This window comes from Panthera tigris, chromosome A2 (genome assembly GCF_018350195.1).
Source record: "Panthera tigris isolate Pti1 chromosome A2, P.tigris_Pti1_mat1.1, whole genome shotgun sequence".
In the NCBI taxonomy this organism is placed as follows: domain Eukaryota; kingdom Metazoa; phylum Chordata; class Mammalia; order Carnivora; family Felidae; genus Panthera; species Panthera tigris.
The window spans coordinates 148,713,148-148,732,144 of NC_056661.1; the positions used below are offsets into that span (position 1 = coordinate 148,713,148).

At 53.3% G+C, this 18,997-nt stretch overlaps 1 protein-coding gene across 1 annotated transcript; it reads right to left on the minus strand.

Annotated features, from left to right (window-relative positions):
• Positions 1-1,982: 1,982 nt before the first annotated feature.
• On the minus strand, positions 1,983-18,622 carry AKR1B1 (aldo-keto reductase family 1 member B). Its single transcript, XM_007076275.3, has 10 exons — positions 18,454-18,622; positions 10,319-10,486; positions 9,509-9,625; positions 8,493-8,570; positions 8,082-8,204; positions 7,503-7,609; positions 7,109-7,190; positions 6,508-6,591; positions 4,507-4,589; positions 1,983-2,396 (listed from the first exon to the last, which is right to left on the minus strand). The coding sequence occupies exons 1-10, from the start codon at positions 18,517-18,519 to the stop codon at positions 2,354-2,356; spliced, it is 951 nt and encodes a 316-aa protein (XP_007076337.1). The 5' UTR covers positions 18,520-18,622; the 3' UTR covers positions 1,983-2,353.
• Between the last annotated feature and the right edge of the window lie 375 nt (positions 18,623-18,997).

Genomic DNA, 18,997 nt, shown 5'->3' on the forward strand with positions numbered 1-18,997 from the left:
TCGAAGAGGGGACCAGCACGATTGTTCTAGAATTCCCACGGCCGTGGCCCCCCGGAGAGTCACTTTATTCGTGACAAGGTGTCCACCCGAGTGTCGAGGTTGGGTTGGAACCCACCCAGGAAGGTACAAAGGTGTGGGGGTTTAGTTCCACAAAGGGAAGGGGGGATGGGGCTCTGCACTGGGAAGGCAGCACCTGTCTCTGCAAGGACCCTGGTGTCTGATTGCTCCATCCCTGGATCCATTAGCTATGGAATGAAGCTGGCCCACCAAGGCCCGCCTCGCCCACTGCGTCCTGGAGCCACATTCTAGCACCAGGGAGCCAGGCCTCCACCCGCACCAGGGCCACTGACCGCAGGACACGCCCCCTTCTTATCTCCAAAATGCAGAACAAGTTCTTTAATCAAGCTTTAGTTTTCCTCCCCTCGTGCACCCCCAGGCAAGGCTCCTTCTCAGGGGACGTGTTCTTAGATATAATCTGAGTCTCTGCTACCAAGTAGGGACCAAGGCTGGAGCACGGCCTTTCATCTTTTTGGTTTCTTGCTGACTCTGTAATGGTCTAATTTTTGATAGTGCTCTTAAAGCAGGGAGCTAGCACACTGGCATCTGATTTAAACGCTTACTAGTGATTGCACCTCAAAGTTTTTCCAAAGCATGTGAAAGCCGACTCTGGGCTAACTGGAGAAATAGCGGGGGGACTAGGTCAGAGACTATTTGACTCAACTTCCAAAAAAATGAATAGCGTGTTCTTGATCTTGATGACTTAGAGGGTGATTGCGGAGGTTTGCAGCTTAACCTGGGATCAGGTGGGATTTGCCTACCTGGCAAGGGAAACTGAACCACTGTGAGCAGCCGGTGCCAGGCTGTGGGCAACAGGGCGCAGGTGGGGCTCTGGGTCTCCCATCTGGCCCAACCTCTGCTACTATGCAGGGCTCCGGTGCTTTCCTGCCTCCCTGGGTGAGGCCCAGCCACCACGTCTGCCCAATTATCTAAAGCCTTGGGAGCGTATTTGCCATGTGGATGGTCTGTGAAGCAGTTAATGTCACCTAACGAGAGGGGCTATAGTCATCCAACACGGAGAGTCGGCGACAAAGCCATTATCGTCATGAGATCCGAGGTTGCCTCTTATCTCGTCCATCCCTTTCCCAGCCTTTGTCAATTTAACTCTGGAAAAGAAAACGTTATTAATAAACGTAAGCAACAGCATTTGTAAAAGTTAAACAAAAACGGACCTGTACTTGTGGGATCCTACTGAGAACATTCTTCTTTCTCTGGCAGGTGAAGACACAGGGAGAAGTGGCAACCCACCACCCGGGGAAAAGGCTCTCACCAGACCCCGCCAGCCCCTGCCCGCCCTCCGCCCCCGTCCTCAGACTTCCAGCCTCCAGAATGGGTGAGAAATACATTTCTGTTTACACCACTCAGCCTACAATATGTTGTTATGGCAGTTGGGAGCTAATACAGACGTCATTTACTGATGCTGTGTTCCCTCTGGTCTGGACGGTGAGCTTCATGAAAACAGTTCTTTGTGAGCAGGGCTCCTCGTAAACGGGACTTTGGTCTTCACGGGCAACAGGAACAACAAAGTAACCTGTGAAATTACAGATGGGTTTACCACCCCGCTCAGCCCTACAGCGGCGGCTCTCAGCCTTTGCTGCACAGTGGGAACACCTGGGGAGCCTGCACTTTCTGTGGCCTGGCTCCACCCCGGGCCACTCAGACAGGTCTCCGGGGGTGAGGTCCAGACATCACTAGCATTAAGGACTCCCCAGGGGACTCCAATGTGCACGCAGAGGAGACCAACCACCCTAAAGCTAATTGGGTGAAGTATTGGGGCCAGGGGCCCCCAACTAGAGGGTAGGACATCAGGGGCTCATTCCTGTTGCCCAGTCGAATGGCCTGCTTTATGGGTATAGATGGGACGAAGGCCGAGTGCGACACAAGATGGTGTATCGTTTCGATAAATCAAAATAAAACAAACAGCATCAAGTTCACAAAAGTACTTTTTATTTGAGGCAAGAAGTCCGGCTGAAAGGGTTATGCTTCCCGGCAGCCAATATCCGGTTGTTAGTAGCACTGTTTCAACTCTGTAGATTCAACTTAGCCAGAAAAGGGTACTAAGGTCCTACTTTCCCCAGCTGGAGAAGAAGGGCAAAGAGACCTGGAAGAGACTTCTATGGATAGTATCTATGGATACTACTCTCTGGACCGAACACCACGTGGGCGAAGCCCTCACTGGCCCGTCCCCAATTCGTGGACCCACCGATGGGCACAGGCCACACTACGCTACATCCAGGAGAAGTGACACGGGGAACAAAGCAGCAGGCCACCTGGGGGAGGACAGGCACCGACGGCTTCAAAACTCATCGGTGAAGGGATAGTCCTTGTGGGAGGCACAGCTGTCAGGAGACAAAGAGGAACATGTTAGCTTTTCGAGGGAGAGACTCTGACCGTAGCAAATCACAAAAAGAAACGGTGAGTGTCTCCTCGGGGTGAAAGCAGAGGCCTCAGAGACAACCGGCAGTTCCGAGACCGCAGATCACGGGTCTGCACCCGGGCGGAAGGCCCCCTCGACTCCTCTGCCACAGGCACGATGGACACCCTGCTCCCTGTGCAGCCCGCACCGTGCCTGAGGCCTGCGGGCAGCAAGACACGATTCCTGCATCCCGGGAACTCAGTCTAACTGGCGGGACCAGACAGTATCCCGTCGTCTGGAACGGCAGGAGGGTGAGGAGAGGAGCCAGGGGTCCATACGTGTGACAGAGCGAGACGGCGCGGGCATCTCCAGAAGCTGCCCGCCAGCAGTGGGAGCCGAAGGGAGCCAAGGAAAGTAGTGGAGGATTTGACACAGGGAAACACAGGGCAGAAAACAGGCCAGGCATCCACCTGGGAGCGCAGAGCTGCAGGCATGTTTGAACAGGTTCACTACCCCACCTGGTTGGGCCGACGGCCTGTGCTGGGAGCATAATGGCACCACCGCTGGAGACACAGGCTGGGCACAGTGTGAAAGGCCCAGGGCGAACCCAGCTTGGGGCACACAACTCTCGCTCATTCAACACTCCTCCACGCTCCATTTTTTTTGGCATCCCATCAAACCCGAGTAACATAACCCAGCCATTAGCCATAGAAGCTCAGGATAGCATGAATTTCCAGAAAGGCACTGGATGTGTATGTCGAGTGAGAAAGCTTCCTAGGTGGCCTAGGAATGTTGGAACTGGCCTCTCCCTCCCCACTCCAGCCCCAACCCATCCCCATTAAACATCAGTAGCCCCCGGAATAATCGGACAGCTCTCTCTGCGACGGCACCGGAGAGTGGAGGGAGTGTAACGGGACCAGTTGGAAAACCACTGTGGTTTGTCAGCCCCGAGGGCTTCAATGCCCGTCGTGGGCAGTGGGAAGGGCCAAGGGAACTGATACAGAGTCCCTCCAAGGAGCACAGAGGTCACCCGGTCAATGAATCATTTCTCTCTCCCTCACCTACCCGACCCAAAAAAGGATTCTAATGCTTAACGGTTAAGTGCCATTAACACAAACAGGGCGTCAGAAAGGGCCTGGTGTGGGGCTGCCAGTGATAAAATTGTTGGTGGCCTATTTGGAATGCGAGGCCACGGGTGTGACAGCCACACGCTCACCAAGCACCATCCTGCCTGAAGCAGAGCGGAGATCTCGGCCCAGACGCAGACCCCAGACCCGGTGGACACCTGCCGGAGGCGGGGGGCGGCTGCCACACCCGCGGTGTAAACCGAACTATAGAGGCAGCAGAGGCTGCAGAGAGAAGGCCGGCACCCCACCCCACCCCAGGGAGAGTCCAGATCTCGCTCAGAAGAGAACGTAACCATGAGGAGATGGAGGGGAAACAGAGGCAGGAAAAACCATGAGAGAGGAAGCTCTGAGTCCCCGCTGTAAAACGGAAGCTTTTTTTCTGGAAAGCAGAGAATGAATTTCAAACTTTACTTAGTCATTGTACTGTAGGGAAAGTCACCTCCCTCAGCTTCCAAACTACCAACTGCCAGAAATACAAGGACCCAGCAAATGCGGAGCCGGAGGGGCCCTGGGTGCCTGCCAGTCAGGGCGTCGAGTGGTTTTCTCAGTCACGTGGCTCATCGGTGTCAGGGCCCCAAGCACCACGGTCTTCCTACGGAACCCCTTTTATTAAGTCGCTGTAAGACAGGGTCACACGCAAAGTCTGCCAGGAAGGGGGGTGGACAGGAGCCACATGGGATCACCTGGCTTCAGATGAGCCACTGAGAGTTGAAAATTAACGCTAAAATATGTGGTGGCTGCCTGCGGTGGAGGGGAGAACATATCTAGAACAGATCTCCAGGCATTTTCCCCGTGGCTATGTGCACTGCGGCTCCCACGGGACGAAATGCTTGCTGCTGCACGTGGATGAGAAGGCAAGGCAACGTACACAGGTCGGAACCGTTGTGCTAACAGGCCCTGGGCAGCACGGCCTGCAGGAGCTTCTCTCGTTCTGTAGCATCAGATCCCCTCCCAGGACCCACTCACCTCACTAAGGCACAGACTCTCCAGTTCCGGTTGTAGCTGAGTAAGGTGGTCATATCCACGCTGCTCAGTTCAAAGTCAAAGACCTAAAAAGAAATAAGAATAAAAAAAAAAAAAAAAAAAAAGTCCAGTAAGTTCTGCAAATGAAGGTCAAACACAGAGTACCCAAGTATCCGAACAGCTCTGTGCGGGGCCGCTGGCGGGATGCTGCCCTGAGTGGGGAAGGGCAGACAGGAAGACAGATCTCGGAGAGACTTGACCGTAGGACTACGGAGAACGCACGTGGTCTGTCTGGATGCCACACACAACCGGGAAAACAGGAACCTCTAAGCAAAAGGGTACTTTTCAGTCCATTTAGTTAATGTTAATGTCAAAGGCACTGCTGAGCACTTCTGTGACAAGCACCAGTGGGGAAGGAAATGAAGGGTCCCAAGTATCTCCGCCTCAGCTTCCAGTGAATCGAAGGGAAGAGGCAATCCCACAGCTCCAACACAAGGAATCATCAATCGCACACTGCGTGAGATGCTACACACAGCACTCGGGGGATCCAGAGGAACTAGGAACGAATTCCAGCCGGGGAGCCGAAGGATGTGGTCGAAGATGGCGGCTTCTGAGATGGGCCGAAGCCGCCAAGTAACGTCCAAAGAGGACAAGAAAGGTCGTCAGGAGGGGAACCACTCGCCTGAAGAGCACAGCCTGCCTGGGAAGACCTCGGCCCTCACGGTGCCAGCAGGCAGGCCCGAGGCAGCACCAGAAGAACCTGGGGTGGTGGGGGTGGGGGGTGAGGGGACGGCTGCACACGGGGACACGAGGGAGGCCCCTGGGTCAGATGACTGCAGAACGTGCAGAAAAGAAGCCTGCCGCACACTCTGCGATCACAACTGTGGGCAAATGTGCAAAGGCTACAGAGCAAAAGGCAAGAATAAAACAACTGTGTTAGCACTACAAGATTAATCATTTAAAAATGTTTCTCCTACCACCTTTAAAACAAATGAAACAGGAAACCAAGGACCCATCTCTGGCAGGATAGGTTTCTCACAGCTGTCACGGTTGTACCACTTGAGCTCGAACAGGTAAAACGTGTGGCCCTAACGAGACGACTGTCTCCCCTACCGCGCAGTAAGGGCCCCCCACCCCCACCCCTGCCCCCGAGGCCTCTCTGGGTCTCCCAGGGGACTGGAGGGTGACGCATGCCCTCACAACCCACGGCCGCACAGCACACAAAATGAGCTGCCTGCTGTGGCAACGGCTGCTGGGAACCGGAGGGGTCAGAGCGGTCCTGGCGAGGCGGCTTTGCTCAGGGAGAGCAGAGGCTCACGGGCATCAGGTCCCCCCTGGAGCGGCTCTTCCCCCCCCCCCCCCCCCCCGCAGGGACCCCTGCCCCTGGGTGCAAGCGGCAATCTAACCTGCCCTGGCAGGGGCTCTGGGGGCCCACACGAATGCCTCCCTGTGCCCCGAGCCCTGTGCTCTGCCTGTTGCCGGAAGGGGTCCTGGCACGGGTGGTGGGTGGGCTCACGGTCTACAGGGTGTCCGCAGTCCACAGACTCACCAGCGTTCCCGGAGCGCTTACTCAGGTACCACGCACCACGAGAAGCCCTCTGATGCATCTTATTTAATCTTCGTGACAATTCTCAAAAGAGGTATCATTTTACAGACGAGGAAACGGAGGCAAGGTACCGGAGCCCCAATTCAAGCCCAGGCGGTGTCGCTCAAGGGCCACATTTCTCAGGACAAATGCGGAGTCACCGAGGAGCCTCAGCAAAGGTGGGTGCATGTACAGAGGGCATCACCGAGGCACGAGGCCCACCCCGGCATGGCGCCTCCACCCAAGGGAAGCCACAGTCCCGAGTGCACGGTCTGCTCACTGCAGCTGAGGCTGGCTTCCTGACTGAGAGGTGACAGGAGGGTGGGTGGGGGTCTCACACGTGACAATCGAGGCACGGGAAGAGAGACCCTGTCCCCTTCTCCGCTGAACAAAACCTGGCCGACCAGCCAGGATCTTACCTGGAAGTTCTCGGCAATGCGTTCGGGTGTCACAGACTTGGGGATCACAACCAGATTCCTCTGTATGGGGAACCGGATCAGAACCTGGGGACAGATGCGCCGAGCAAGTATGTACACCGATCACCCACACGGTTATGTCACTTAGTCTTGCACATCCATTCTCCACGAGGGAATCCTAGAACTCCACACGTGAGAAAACAGAGGCCCAGAGGGGTCAGGGTCACCCCCAGCCACGCCACACGCTTCCGTGTCTCCCGTGTACTGGTCACAAGGAGGAAGCCGTGGCGCCACACGGGAGAAAGAGAACATCTCCCGGGCAGCTGGTCACAAGTGCTCTTCCCTGAGCACAGAGACGAGCTTCCCACCTACATCAGCAAATGCTGACCCTCGGGGTGGCCTGGAGAGGTCACCGTCCCCATCACACAGCTGTCTTCTAACTTCCGGTCGGTGCCCTTTCCACCATCCACTCCAGGACCCCAAGCTGCACTTCCAGGGAGGGCTCGGCTGGGCTTGGTCGCCTCCCCCCCTGCCCGATTAAAGGGGACCACTACACATGCGGGGGGTTCTGGGAACGGCCACGGGAGCCTGGAGATGACAGTACCTGGGCTGTGGTTTTATTGTGCTTGGCTGCGATCGCTTTGATCCTAGGATCCTCCAACAGGGAAGGGTCCTCGGGCTTGGCCCTGGAGACAAGATGGCCCGTGTGAGCAACCATCATCGCCGCTGCTTAAGGTAGTCGGCAACCCTATCTCCCATCGACCTTAGAAGGCAGTCCGTCAGTCTCCTCCTGATTTGAATGTCGGGTACAAACTCCCAACCCTCCGGAAAAAGAGCAGCCACCTTGCTACTAGAAGCTACTGGAACCCCAACAAGATGCTCCTGGGCAGGTCTGCAAATCAATGCCAGAAGCATGTTCCCTGATGCTGACTTTTTCTTTTTCGCCACTTCTAACCTTCACCAGAGGACAAGAGAACACGATCTGGTGGAAACCTCACCAGGGCCTGTCGGGAGAGCCGAGGGGACTGTAGGCAGTCACCACAATGCCTTTGGACTGGCAGTACTGGATTAGCTTCTCCTGAGTGAGGTACGGGTGGCATTCGATCTGCAAATGCAAACAGGGGGCTGATGGTGACGCGTCGGCACAGGTGCAGGGACAGACAGTAAGTATGCCCCTCCTCCCCAGACAGAAAATTATGTATGACCGATGTCTTATCTCCCAGATAAGTTGTGACAACTGTTTACATCTCCCAGCTAGTGTCCTCAACCCGAAGAACAATAATCTTGTTACTGATGTACCGTGCTCATGGGCCCTAAGGGTTCGTTCTGGCTTTGGCCACTTGTCAATTGTGACGCGTCTAAGGATCTCGGTGTCTGCACACTGACAACCTGGGAGACCCTGAGTCATCACAAGCCGGGCTCAAACTCCGTCTCTCCTGCAAGTTCGGCTCCCAGATACCTCATCGTCATTCTCGATTGCAAATCAGGACCCACCTCCTGGCTGCTGCCGGGGTGACACGGGTTCGGATAGTAACCCAACAGTCTCCCATGCGCAGCCTTCCCTGCTGGAGGTTTACCTGGTTAACGGCCGGCTTGTATTTCAAGCCGGGCTTGTTTAAGATCTTCTCGACTTGGAGATGGTTGAAGTTGGAGACTCCAATAGCTTTTACCAGCCCGGCATCCACCAGCTCTTCCATGGCCTAACGACAAAACAGGGTCTCTGCTTGCTGCTGACACGTGCCCGAGAAAAGCACCCTTGGCACCCGTCAGGTTAACAGGTCCTGCCCTTACTAACAGGTGCCAGTGAGTCAGACCTCTGAGAAGCCAAGAGATGCCAAGACAAAACCAGGCTGGCTGCAATGAGACTGGAAGAGTAACAACGGTGACAGGGTGACAAAACGCAGTGGAAGACAAGGCAGAGCAGACCACTCACAAGGAGAAGGGGAAACCAGCCAGGAGGAAGAAAGCCAAATCAGGCGCCGCCTCACCTCCCATGTGTCCACAAAATTGGTGTCACTGGGGATCACGTTGCCTTCCCCATCCAGTGGGAAATACTCCTTCCCGGGCTGTTGACACGGTAACAATCAATCAGTGACAGCTCTTCACAGTCCTGCATCTTTGGAAGCAAAGTTCTAAAAAAAACTCACTCTTAACTATCATAGCTGTTTTTAGAAGACGATTGAGGGCAAATCCACGGGCCAGTGTGAAAAAGAGACAGGCAGACAACTCCCGAGGCCCCCCCGACACTTTTTCTTTCAAATGGGTGGCAGCTGTTAGATGGAAACGGTTCCTGGTCGGTGAGGGGAGCCCTGCCCCGGGCCGGGCTGGGGACGGGGGAAGGACTCGGGGCCGGGGCATGGGGCCCGTGTCACCCTGCTGAGTCTCAGCGGCTTATCATGAAAAACAAAGGGCGGGAAGTCAGGCCCGGTACACACGACGCAATTAAAACAGGGCCACAGGGTCAAACCCACCACACACCTTCAGTCTGGCTGACAAAGCGGAAACCCGACCCTGTGACTACAGTGAAGGCAGAGGGTGTAATAACTCGAGTTTATTTTGCGCGGAGACTCGGGCTGCCAAGAAGTATCTATCAGGCTTCCACAGCACGGGGCCTGTGTGCAGCGCGCAGGACTAGACAGACACACACACACACACACACACAGGCAGAGGGGGCAGCCAATGAGGTCTTTGGGCCACGTGCAGAACACCACTGGAGCCATGTTGGAGGTCACTGCTTTAGACCATACGGCCAGCAAGTGGCAAAGCACAGGGCTCCTCAAATTTTGTAACGTGCAAACGAGCTGCCTGTGGTTCCCGCGCAGCAGGCCTGGGGGGCCCGAGGCTGATCTCTAACAAGCTCCCAGGTGGCAGCACCGGCCGCTGCTCGAGGTGCAGAGCCAGGGCCGGCGACACACAGAGCGGGTCCCCACCTGCGCCTTAACGCATCACGGGCTCCAGGGGCCCGTGAGCGACAGGGGCCCGGCCGGAGCCCTGAGCCACCTACCTTGAAGCCCGTCGGCCAGTGGATAAGGTAGAGGTCCAGGTAGTCCAGCTTGAGGTCGCTGAGCGTCTTCTGGCAGGCCCCCTTGACCATGCTCTTCTCATGGTACGTGCACCACAGCTGAAGCCAGGGAGAGAGCACGTCTTAGGCCGCGCACAGGGGCTGCTTCCCGGCCAGGAGCCCACCCCACCCCTTTCACTGTGATGCTCCAACAGGTGGTGAGGGGGTTTCCACAGCCCACCGTGGGTCCTAACTTCCCAAAGGAAGGGAGGGGAAGCGGGTCAGGGAAACCTCTCAGAGGGACCCAACCGAAGGCAGAGTATAGAACAGACAGTTCGTAAGGCCCGGGCCCCAAACGGGAGCTCTCGGGGCCATCTTCCTAACAGGCCGGTCTCTGTGGAGTCAGTCTCACCGGCCCAGCCTGTGTCCCTTTGGGCACCAATAGCCTCTGGGTCAAAGACAGTGGCCAGCAGTGGAGATCCGGTCTCCAGATGGAAACCAAGTTCTGTCCTCAAGGGTAACTCTCTGGGAAGGGAGCACCAACCCACAACCTAAGCCTCATCAACAAGGGGCTCCACCCAATGGGTCTACGCTGAACGACCCTCCAATGGACCATGGATAGGTGAGCTTTGGAGCCCTTGTGGCCTGCAGTCAACACACTGCCCCAGAAGAGCGGCCTCTTGAGTAATAACTATAGCATATTAACTGGCCCTGGAGTGTGGCCTTGGCTCCCAAGCTGACACTGCCATTGGACCAATATCCCTCCCCGCCGTCACCCCCCCACCCCCCCGAGGCTCCCCTGCAGAGCAGTACCTTGCTGACGATGAAGAGGTCCTCGCGCTTCACCACCTGCTCCTTGAGTTTCTCCTGGATGGCCAACCCCACCTCATTCTCGTTCTGGTACACATGAGCGCAGTCGATGTGGCGGTACCCAAGGTCAATCGCAATCTTCACAGCCTCTGTCACTTTGCCCGGAGGGGACTGAAGGGAAAAGGAAAGGAAGGCATGGAGTCAAAATAAAAAACCAAAGCAAAACACGAAGAAGGAAGCAAAACAGGAAGAAGGGCCGTATGGACCTCCTGCTCACTGAGGAAGCTCCTGCCCTTTAAGGATGGGCACTGGAAGGTGGCCTTTGCCCCAAGCAGCTTCCCAAGCCGTCTGCTCGCGGAGAGGGGGTGGAGGACCAAGGTGAAATGCCACACGGCTTCACTTTCGGCTACTCTGACAACCACTTAACGGCAGCACAGACCACGTTAAAATGATGTGCCAAAGTGGTCTCGCTCGCATCTTTCCATCTGTTGACTGACAAACCACTGTATGAAATCCCCCCAGGTGAATCTAACAGGTTCCCAAGACGATAAGGGACACCATTTCCTCTGAACAGCTCAGAAGATTTTAATAACTGCTGTCATTATTTACCCAATTCCCTTTTGGTTCCCGAGCTGGCTGGCACTAAACGCCGATGCTTTCCTTTCTCCTTTTGGGTGCGACATTCTCACAATCACTTGCTTTTAAGCAGTTCTGGGAGATTATCATAAAGTCCAGAATGTCACTGATGCAGATTCCAAGGTGGGGGCTGCATCTGTCACCGCGTAAGAGTCTGCTGTAAGAGGCAGAGGTGGGGGACCGTCCCTGCGAGATACCAGCTGACGGAAAGGAGGGGGAAGGAGAGGGGAAACGGGGTCTGTGGAGGTCACACATAATTTGTGGGCGGGGCTGCAAAGACACCGAACGGCTGTCCGTGCCGGAGCCATCTGACCGTCTCCGTCACCAGGACAGGAAACGGGCTGGCTGTCGAGGAGGAAGAGGGGCCTCTGGAGCCTTCGAGCTCCACCAGCACCCAGACTGACTGCGCAGACACTTTTTCCATCCCCTCACTGACCCTACTCAGACCAGAGAGGTGAAAAATAAACACATGTGCAACAGACTGTTGAACGAATGCAGTGCATTCCTCCAGAGAGCTGGGGGAGAAGAGAATGAAAAGGAAAACTCCCCAGGGCCACAGGCAGCTGCAGACATTTGCTGTTTTGACAGCAGCTGCTGTGACCGGGAGGGGGGGCGGGGAGGGGGGTCAGACTATGGGCCAGTGGGAACAAATGTATGGCCAGAGCCTGTTGGCACACTCGGCTTGCTCACCCCCAAGGAGGGAGCCGGGGGGGGCGGGCTGCCAAACTCAGGTGTAAGACAGGAGGCATCTTCAGATGGTCTGACAATATCCTCTTTCCCTGGAGGACCAAAGAGGCTGCAAGTGCAGCCTTCCCCACCATTCGAGATTCAAGGCACGGGGCAGAGAGAAGCCCAGCCCCGAACAGGCCACACGCTGCATCCGCCATGACAGCTGGTGCCGTGACCAGGCACGACCCAAGCCAGGCCTGCGAGACTCGGTCTCTGGAACTACTGAGACGAGCTGTCGTTCTGCTGGGGTCACCGCGCTGGGAGCCTGGGAGCCGGGAGCTGCTTGAAGAGAGCAGGCAGGAGAGAGAGACTGCTCCTAGGGACATCATGCACAGCCTCGAATTTGGTGCACCCGAGGGCACCCTGTAGGTCCATGAATCCCCACCTCAGACACACTTTTTTTCCCTGTTTCGGATGAAGCTGGTTATTCAATTCCTTGCAACCAAAAGAATGCAGACTAGGATAATCAAGGGTGCTGAACGACTGGTACAAAAGTACTGAGAAAAAGTTCACCTTATGGTTTCATAGAGAAGCCGAAGACAGAAATGACCAACAGATCATGAAGAGGCTGCCACTCCCTGGCCCTTCCCTGGAAGGGGGCTGACTGGCTAGGGACACGTGTGCTGGGAAGACGGCCACGCTGCTTTCAAAGGGTAAGCAAAAACAGAGGGAAGAACTGTTCGGCCTTTTGTAAGATAAATTTGTAGGAGTGTGGCAATTTGTTGCAAGCCTCCTGAGCAGCTGTGGGCCAGCCTCCCCTTTTGGGGGACAGCTTCGCAGCGATGGGGAAGGCTGTGTGGGGCCACGTGCTCTGCCGTGGGGGCACTGATGGCTGTCCTCCGGGCTGACCCTGGAACAGGCATCCTGGTTACCACCAGGCTGAGCCAGGACAGATCACGTCACTGAAGGGAACCTGACCAGCGGGGCATCTAGCCAAACTGGCTCAAACTGAAAAGGACACCTCCCATCTGCTATGAACCACTTTTCATCAGTTTTAAGTACGTGAATACGTTGAATCTTTATCACGACCCTGGCACACATTGTTATCTCTACAGATAAGGGAAGTGAGGCACGGAGAGGCCACGCCACTGGCCCATGATCCTGCAGTCAGTCAGTAAGGGGACATCAGGACTCAAAGCCTGGAAGAAGGACCTTAGAGCCATGCTCTGCCAGCAGCTCTGTGCTCCGGTGTAGACCCGAAGAGGCACAGAGACTCTGGTCGGTGACAGTACAAGTCTCCTGGGCTGGGAAAAGTCATCCTCTGCAGTGAAAATGCACCAGAGTCCACAAACCACATTCAATATTAACCATCTTAGTATAACCCTTCCCAGAAAGAGATTAAATGAACTTCTCTTATCACTAATGAATCAGCCAATTTAAGATCTAGTGAAAAATCACACAACAAACTTGGGAATGCTAAGACACGATGACGCCATCTCTCCATGTCATGTCCACATTTAAAAATGCAAACAGAAGGGAGTGGCCCCAACTGAAAACGTGGATAAGAAAATAAGTCATAAAGTATATTTCTATACACCGAACAGCAAATCTGCAGACAACCAGTACAGGAAACACTCCAGTGACATATGACCAAGTTGTACAAATCCTAGACTAAATTATGTTTTAACCCAATTCTGCCCCTATTCTGCCCTGTGACTTGGGCAAATCTGTCCACGCCCCATCCTCTCGGACCTTCCAGCTCCAGAGCACTAGCTCAGGCAGCAACCTGACAACGGTCTGGGCTGTGGGCACCAACTGATGGCAGTGAGAATTCTCTACTCCTGGGGTCCCCATCATCTCCACAAGACAGGCCCCCCTCATGTCCTCCCTTTGTAACACCTGCAGCGGGCTAACACCAGCTCAGACCATTACCATCAGTCCCCCCACCTTTACACACACACACTTGTCAAACCCAGTCATCTTCCCTTTGCTTGTAGCTCTTGCTGGTAACTTTAAGACAGTAACTCTCCCTTTATTCCCTCAAGGCTCCAACCAGAAAAGTTATAAAAGAATGTGGATAGTAAAAACAGAAGGCATCTCAGAGACTGAATCCCTTACAGTATGAACCGTGGGGATTTCTGGGAAGAGAAGACTGTTCATTTTCTGATGTACTTTTAAAAAATTTCCTCTAATTAGCAGGTATTACTTTTGCAATGAAAGGGAGCATGTCTGGAACAAAGGAAACTACTTTGTCGCGGGGGGAAGGGGGGGGCGGGGACCTGGGTGAGATGCAGGAGAACAGCGTGCCAATGATAATCCTGGAATAAGGAAGAGGAAACCGTAACTTTCGATGTGAACTTAGATTTAATAAAGAAACAGGGCCATCAACCGCAAAAGCCTGGAAAAATACCCTATCACAGAAAAGCTGTCCCCCAAAAGCATTGTTTAACTTCTTCCGATTAAACCAGCTTTTCCTTAGAGAAATTCAATCTGCATCTAAGAGAAACTTACCATTTTTTATTAGTTTTGTTTAAATACTAGTGGTCTTACAATACAGTGTTCTATTGGAAGTGTAAGTGTAAGTCATTTCAACCAGATGCAAGTTACACAGGCATTTGTGACTTTTCAAAATGTCTTCCAAATTCTGGGGGCGCCTGGGTGGCTCAGTTGGGTAAGCATCTGACTCTAAATTTCGGCTCAGGTCCCTATCTCTCTGCCCCCGCCCCCCAACCTGTGTGTGCACGTACACACACTCTCTCAAAATAAATAAACTTAAAAAAACATATTTCAGGTTCCAATTAATTCACTTAGAATTTTCTGGGACAGGAGTTGGCCAACTTTTTCTGTAAGACGCCAGACAGAAAATATTTTAGGCTCTGTGGGCCAAACAGTCTGTTGCAACTGCTCTTACTCTGCTGCTCTAGCACATAAGCAGTCATAAATAATACAGAGAGGAATGAGAGGCGTTCTAATAAAACTTTATTTACAAAAACAGGTTTGTGGGTTGTAGATTACCAACCCCTTTCTCTACCAGAAGCAGCATACGAAGAAATGGGGATTGGGCAACAGGCCCAGCCTTGATTTTTCCTAATTCCTATTCACAAATAAAATTTCTGGGATCCAGTTCAGCGTCGTGATAACAAAAGTTAGGTATTCTGACACCGAACACGGGGATTTTGGTGGCTAAAAGGGTTTAACCAATTGACAATACGGTCTCCATCAACTTCGGGTCAATCTGAGCAAGCTGGGCCTGCTCAGGCTCTGAGGACACAAAACGCTCCCACGCTGCACAGGTGGGAGACTGGCGACCTGCAAGTTTTGGACACACAGGGTTTAAAACCTGCCACGCGCGTCAGACTCCCACAGACGGAGCACGGGGGAGAATCCACAGAATTAACTACAACGTGCTACACTTCACGTCCAACCCACGGTCAGCAGAAAATGTGCTTTTCGATGCCTGGTGCAGGCTCATGCTCAGTACGTCCACGTTCGTTTTACAGTGTCACGATGTAAACTGCACTTTCAAATGATAAAGAGTTGACCATACTTTTCAGTCGCCTTATCACACGAAAACAGTCAATCTGGCTGCCATTCTGCGTCAAAGCTCATAATCGGTCTGGGCAACAAACACAAACCAATAAAACCGAAATTAACTTCCTCCCACTAAATCTCTGAATTCAAAGACACTGATACCTCCACTGGACTGAGATGGGGACAGACCAGGACTGGCCTTGCTTGGGGAAGACTTATTTAAGGATCTCTGATCATGAAGCGAGTCAGGTTGAGGCCTACAGGGAGATGAGGTAGGTGAACAGTAAAACCAAGCTACTGTTTTAGCTGCAATGCCAGCCGGCTACCCTCTCTCCCAACCCCGGGATCCTGGGGCCGGTACACGCTTGCCCCACGTTGGGAACGTGACAGGAAGTCCTTCTCGGCCATTTTCTTCTACCTCATGTGTTTTTTTTTTTTTAATTTTTTTTTTTTTTAATGTTTATTTCTGAGACAGGGAGAGACAGAGCATGAGTGGGGGAGGGGCAGAGAGACAGGGAGACTCAGAATCTGAAGCAGGCTCCAGGCTCTGAGCTGTCGGCACAGAGCCCGACGCGGGGCTCGAACTCACAAACCGCTGGAGAAAATGACCTGAGCCGAAGGTGGTCGCTCAACCAACTGAGCCACCCAGGCGCCCCTACCTCATGTGTTCTTAAAGGGGGTGATATCAACCCCGAAGTGGCAAAAACTGGTTCACTAGGGGCAAAAAAACCCCATCTTAGCTTACACGATGGTTTGCTGCCCTCTGAAGGGCCACAGGACACAAACAGATGTATAGTCTATCTGTGATGTTAAAATTTTACATGGGGGGCAATTACAAGAAAATGTCTCAAAGGTTCCTGGGTAGGGCCAGGGTGGTGATAATGGAAAAGAGGTTGAGAAACACAGTTTTACCTCCCCTCCTAGCTTTGGAGTAGGTGGTGCATTATAATGACCAAACTACCAACAATTTTTCAGTTAAGTCAAAACATTTACCAGCAACAGGACACCGACCAGCATCAGAAGTAATCTGTGTTTGAACGAACTCCTGGCAATACAACGTGGGTGGGTTTACTTACTACCCTATGGGAAGGCAAGCTTGCCGGAGAGAAATGCTCGCCGAGCCACGAAGGGTCTGAGGCAGAGATGCTCTCCCCTCTGTCTGAAAGCCTCACCTCCAAAGACAGAAGGGAGCATCCGACAACCTTTGATGCAAAAGCACATTGGAGACGACCAGAGCCCTGCAAAGGGTCTGGATGAGGCACAGCTATCATAGGAAAGATCCAGGACAAGGAGCTGTGCCCAGTTGAAGAGTGGCCACCACCCCCCCCCCCCAGTTCCTACAAAGATAAGCAAACGATATTTAGGTCACCCTACCTTTCGGCCAGCATCTGTGAAGAAATATGTACACACATATGGGGGAAAAGGGAATAACCCACTACCTATATAACTTTTATACTTAAAAAAAAAAAAAGAATAAAAATGCATTCTAAACCCATACCTAATGCTATTTATTTCAGTTACTTCCTCCATTACAGCTCAACACAATTCTGTACAGACCTCGTCTCCTTACCTCCCCCACCATCCAAAGTTTTCCTACTTCTTTGTATTAATTCAACATATACTTACGTATCTTTTGGATACCTATGATTTACCAGGCATTGTGAGAAGTGCTAGAAATACTTGTGAACAAGGCAAATGCTACCCTCGCCCTCCAAGAACTTAGTTTGCCAGGACGAATGACCTAAGTGTAGATTTCATAATGTTATTTTTAAAGAAACACACAGCCTTTCGGGGCACTAAGTGCTCAGGTGCCATGATTTAAAACCCTCTGCTAACCTCTTTTAGTCCCTATTTACCCCAGAGCAGTAATTTTCAAACGACAGGTCAAGGTCGGGAACAGAACCTCTGGAAACACAAAATAGAATAAAAATCTCGGGATTCATCCCACCTGTAACGTAAAGCATCGTGTCCTAAATCTTTTGCTCAAGTCCTACGTATATGTATGCATATACGTGTGCACGCTGCTTGCAACATTATACACGCTGTAATTCACTGTTGCCGAGAAAGTGTCTTTTCACATCCGTTCCAAGAGAATAACCTTCCACAGATGAAAATGAACCTGGTGTCATGGTCCTGATTTAATTCCACCCTAAGAGCCACCACTGGACTTCTTGAAGGAAACACAAATTACATATACACTGATTACTTTCGCCAAGAAACACTTTCTGTGTGAAGCAACTCTATGCCCCTTTTCTGATTTACCTTATAATTTGCAAATTTGCAGCTGCAGGCCATAGGGGAGAGGTAAACACCACCCTCTGTTCTATATCCAACCATTTCAGGGTGCACTCAATCCTTTCTCCCCCCGTGTTCTTGTCAGTGTGTAAACACGCAGTGCCCAGGCCCATATTCAAAGTTCCTGGGAAAACCTGGGTCACAGCTGTAAATGTGATATACAATACCCCAAGGCTAACTTACAAGCGGCTTAAAAACACTGGGTTTTGTTCCAGCGCCCATAATACTAATCTTCCGTGCCCCCTAATTTTCAGATAATCGGGCTAGCCTTTTTATTCCTAGCCATTTCTTAGGGACGTTGTGGAAAGATTTCAGCGGTGGGAAGGTTTCCGGAGACAATTTTAATACTGACGCCAGCTAACAGTTTTTTCTCTGGGCGGTAACCACCCTTGCCCAGATTCTCTTCGAAGGTCCACCTCGCATACCACACCCCCCGAGAAGAAGCAAGCCCGGCTACAGGGGATCAGCGTCGTGTGTTTGGGGACACGGAGATAGACGGATCCTGGGCAAACTCGTAGCAGCTAATTTAATTACCTGCAGTCTCCGAGCTTACTTTGAGTGCTTATTCCTGGGAGAGCGAAAATGGAAACAATTAAGGACAAACTAGTAGAGAGACAAAGGCGCAGATGCACAGGTGCGGTGCCGACGGGAACGCCGAGCTCGGCCGCATATCCCTGGCTCCCCGCGACTCCCACCGCCCGAGCAGAGCGTCAGGGCAACAGAATACCCCCTCGGTGATTTTCCAGCTAGGCGAGGATTCCAAGTGCGGCCTGGGAAATCCCACCCACTAAGCGTCCACAGGAACGCGCCCCCCCCCCACCCCCCCGCAAGCTCCCGGGACCGCATGCCAGCGCCCCGTACCCTTGTCCCCGCGGGGCCCGCCCCGTCCCGCCCGGGCCGCGCAAGCCGAAGTACGGCTCCTCGGAGACCGGGCGTCCGCGGCAGTGGCCGCTCAGGGTCACTGCAGGTCCTGGCCGCCCCAGGCCGCGCCCCCCCAGGGCACCTACCTTCCAGGTGCCCAGCCCCACGATGGGCATCTTGGTGCCATTGTAGAGCACGAGGTGGCTGGCCATGACCGCTGCGCTCCGCAAACCCCCCAACAAACCACCACACCACGGGGGCCTTGGCGCAGACCTTTAAATAGCCGGTAGCGTCTGCAGAAAGGGCGGGTACGATTGGCGCGCCGCTCCGCAAAGGCGGCTTCTGATTGGCCGGCCTGCGCCGAGGTTGGAGGCGCCGCAGTCAGCACAGTTGCTACTCGAGGCAGCTTCTTCCGCTAGGTCCTAGAGTGACCGGATTCCTTCCGCTCCGCTCGCTCGCCCACGCCCCACCCAGCGGTAGAGATCTCACCAAACTCTGGGGCACGTGGAAACAGGAATGCTTAAGCGAAAGTATAAATAAAGTAGGCTGGGAAGGGGGTCGGGTTTCATTTTTTTTTTTTTTAAGAGCCCAGAAGGATACAGTTGTCTATTGTCCAAGCCTAATCATGCTCTTTGAGAATTGGACAAATGTCCTATCCTTAGTCTGTACGAATCGTACTGGCTACACGTA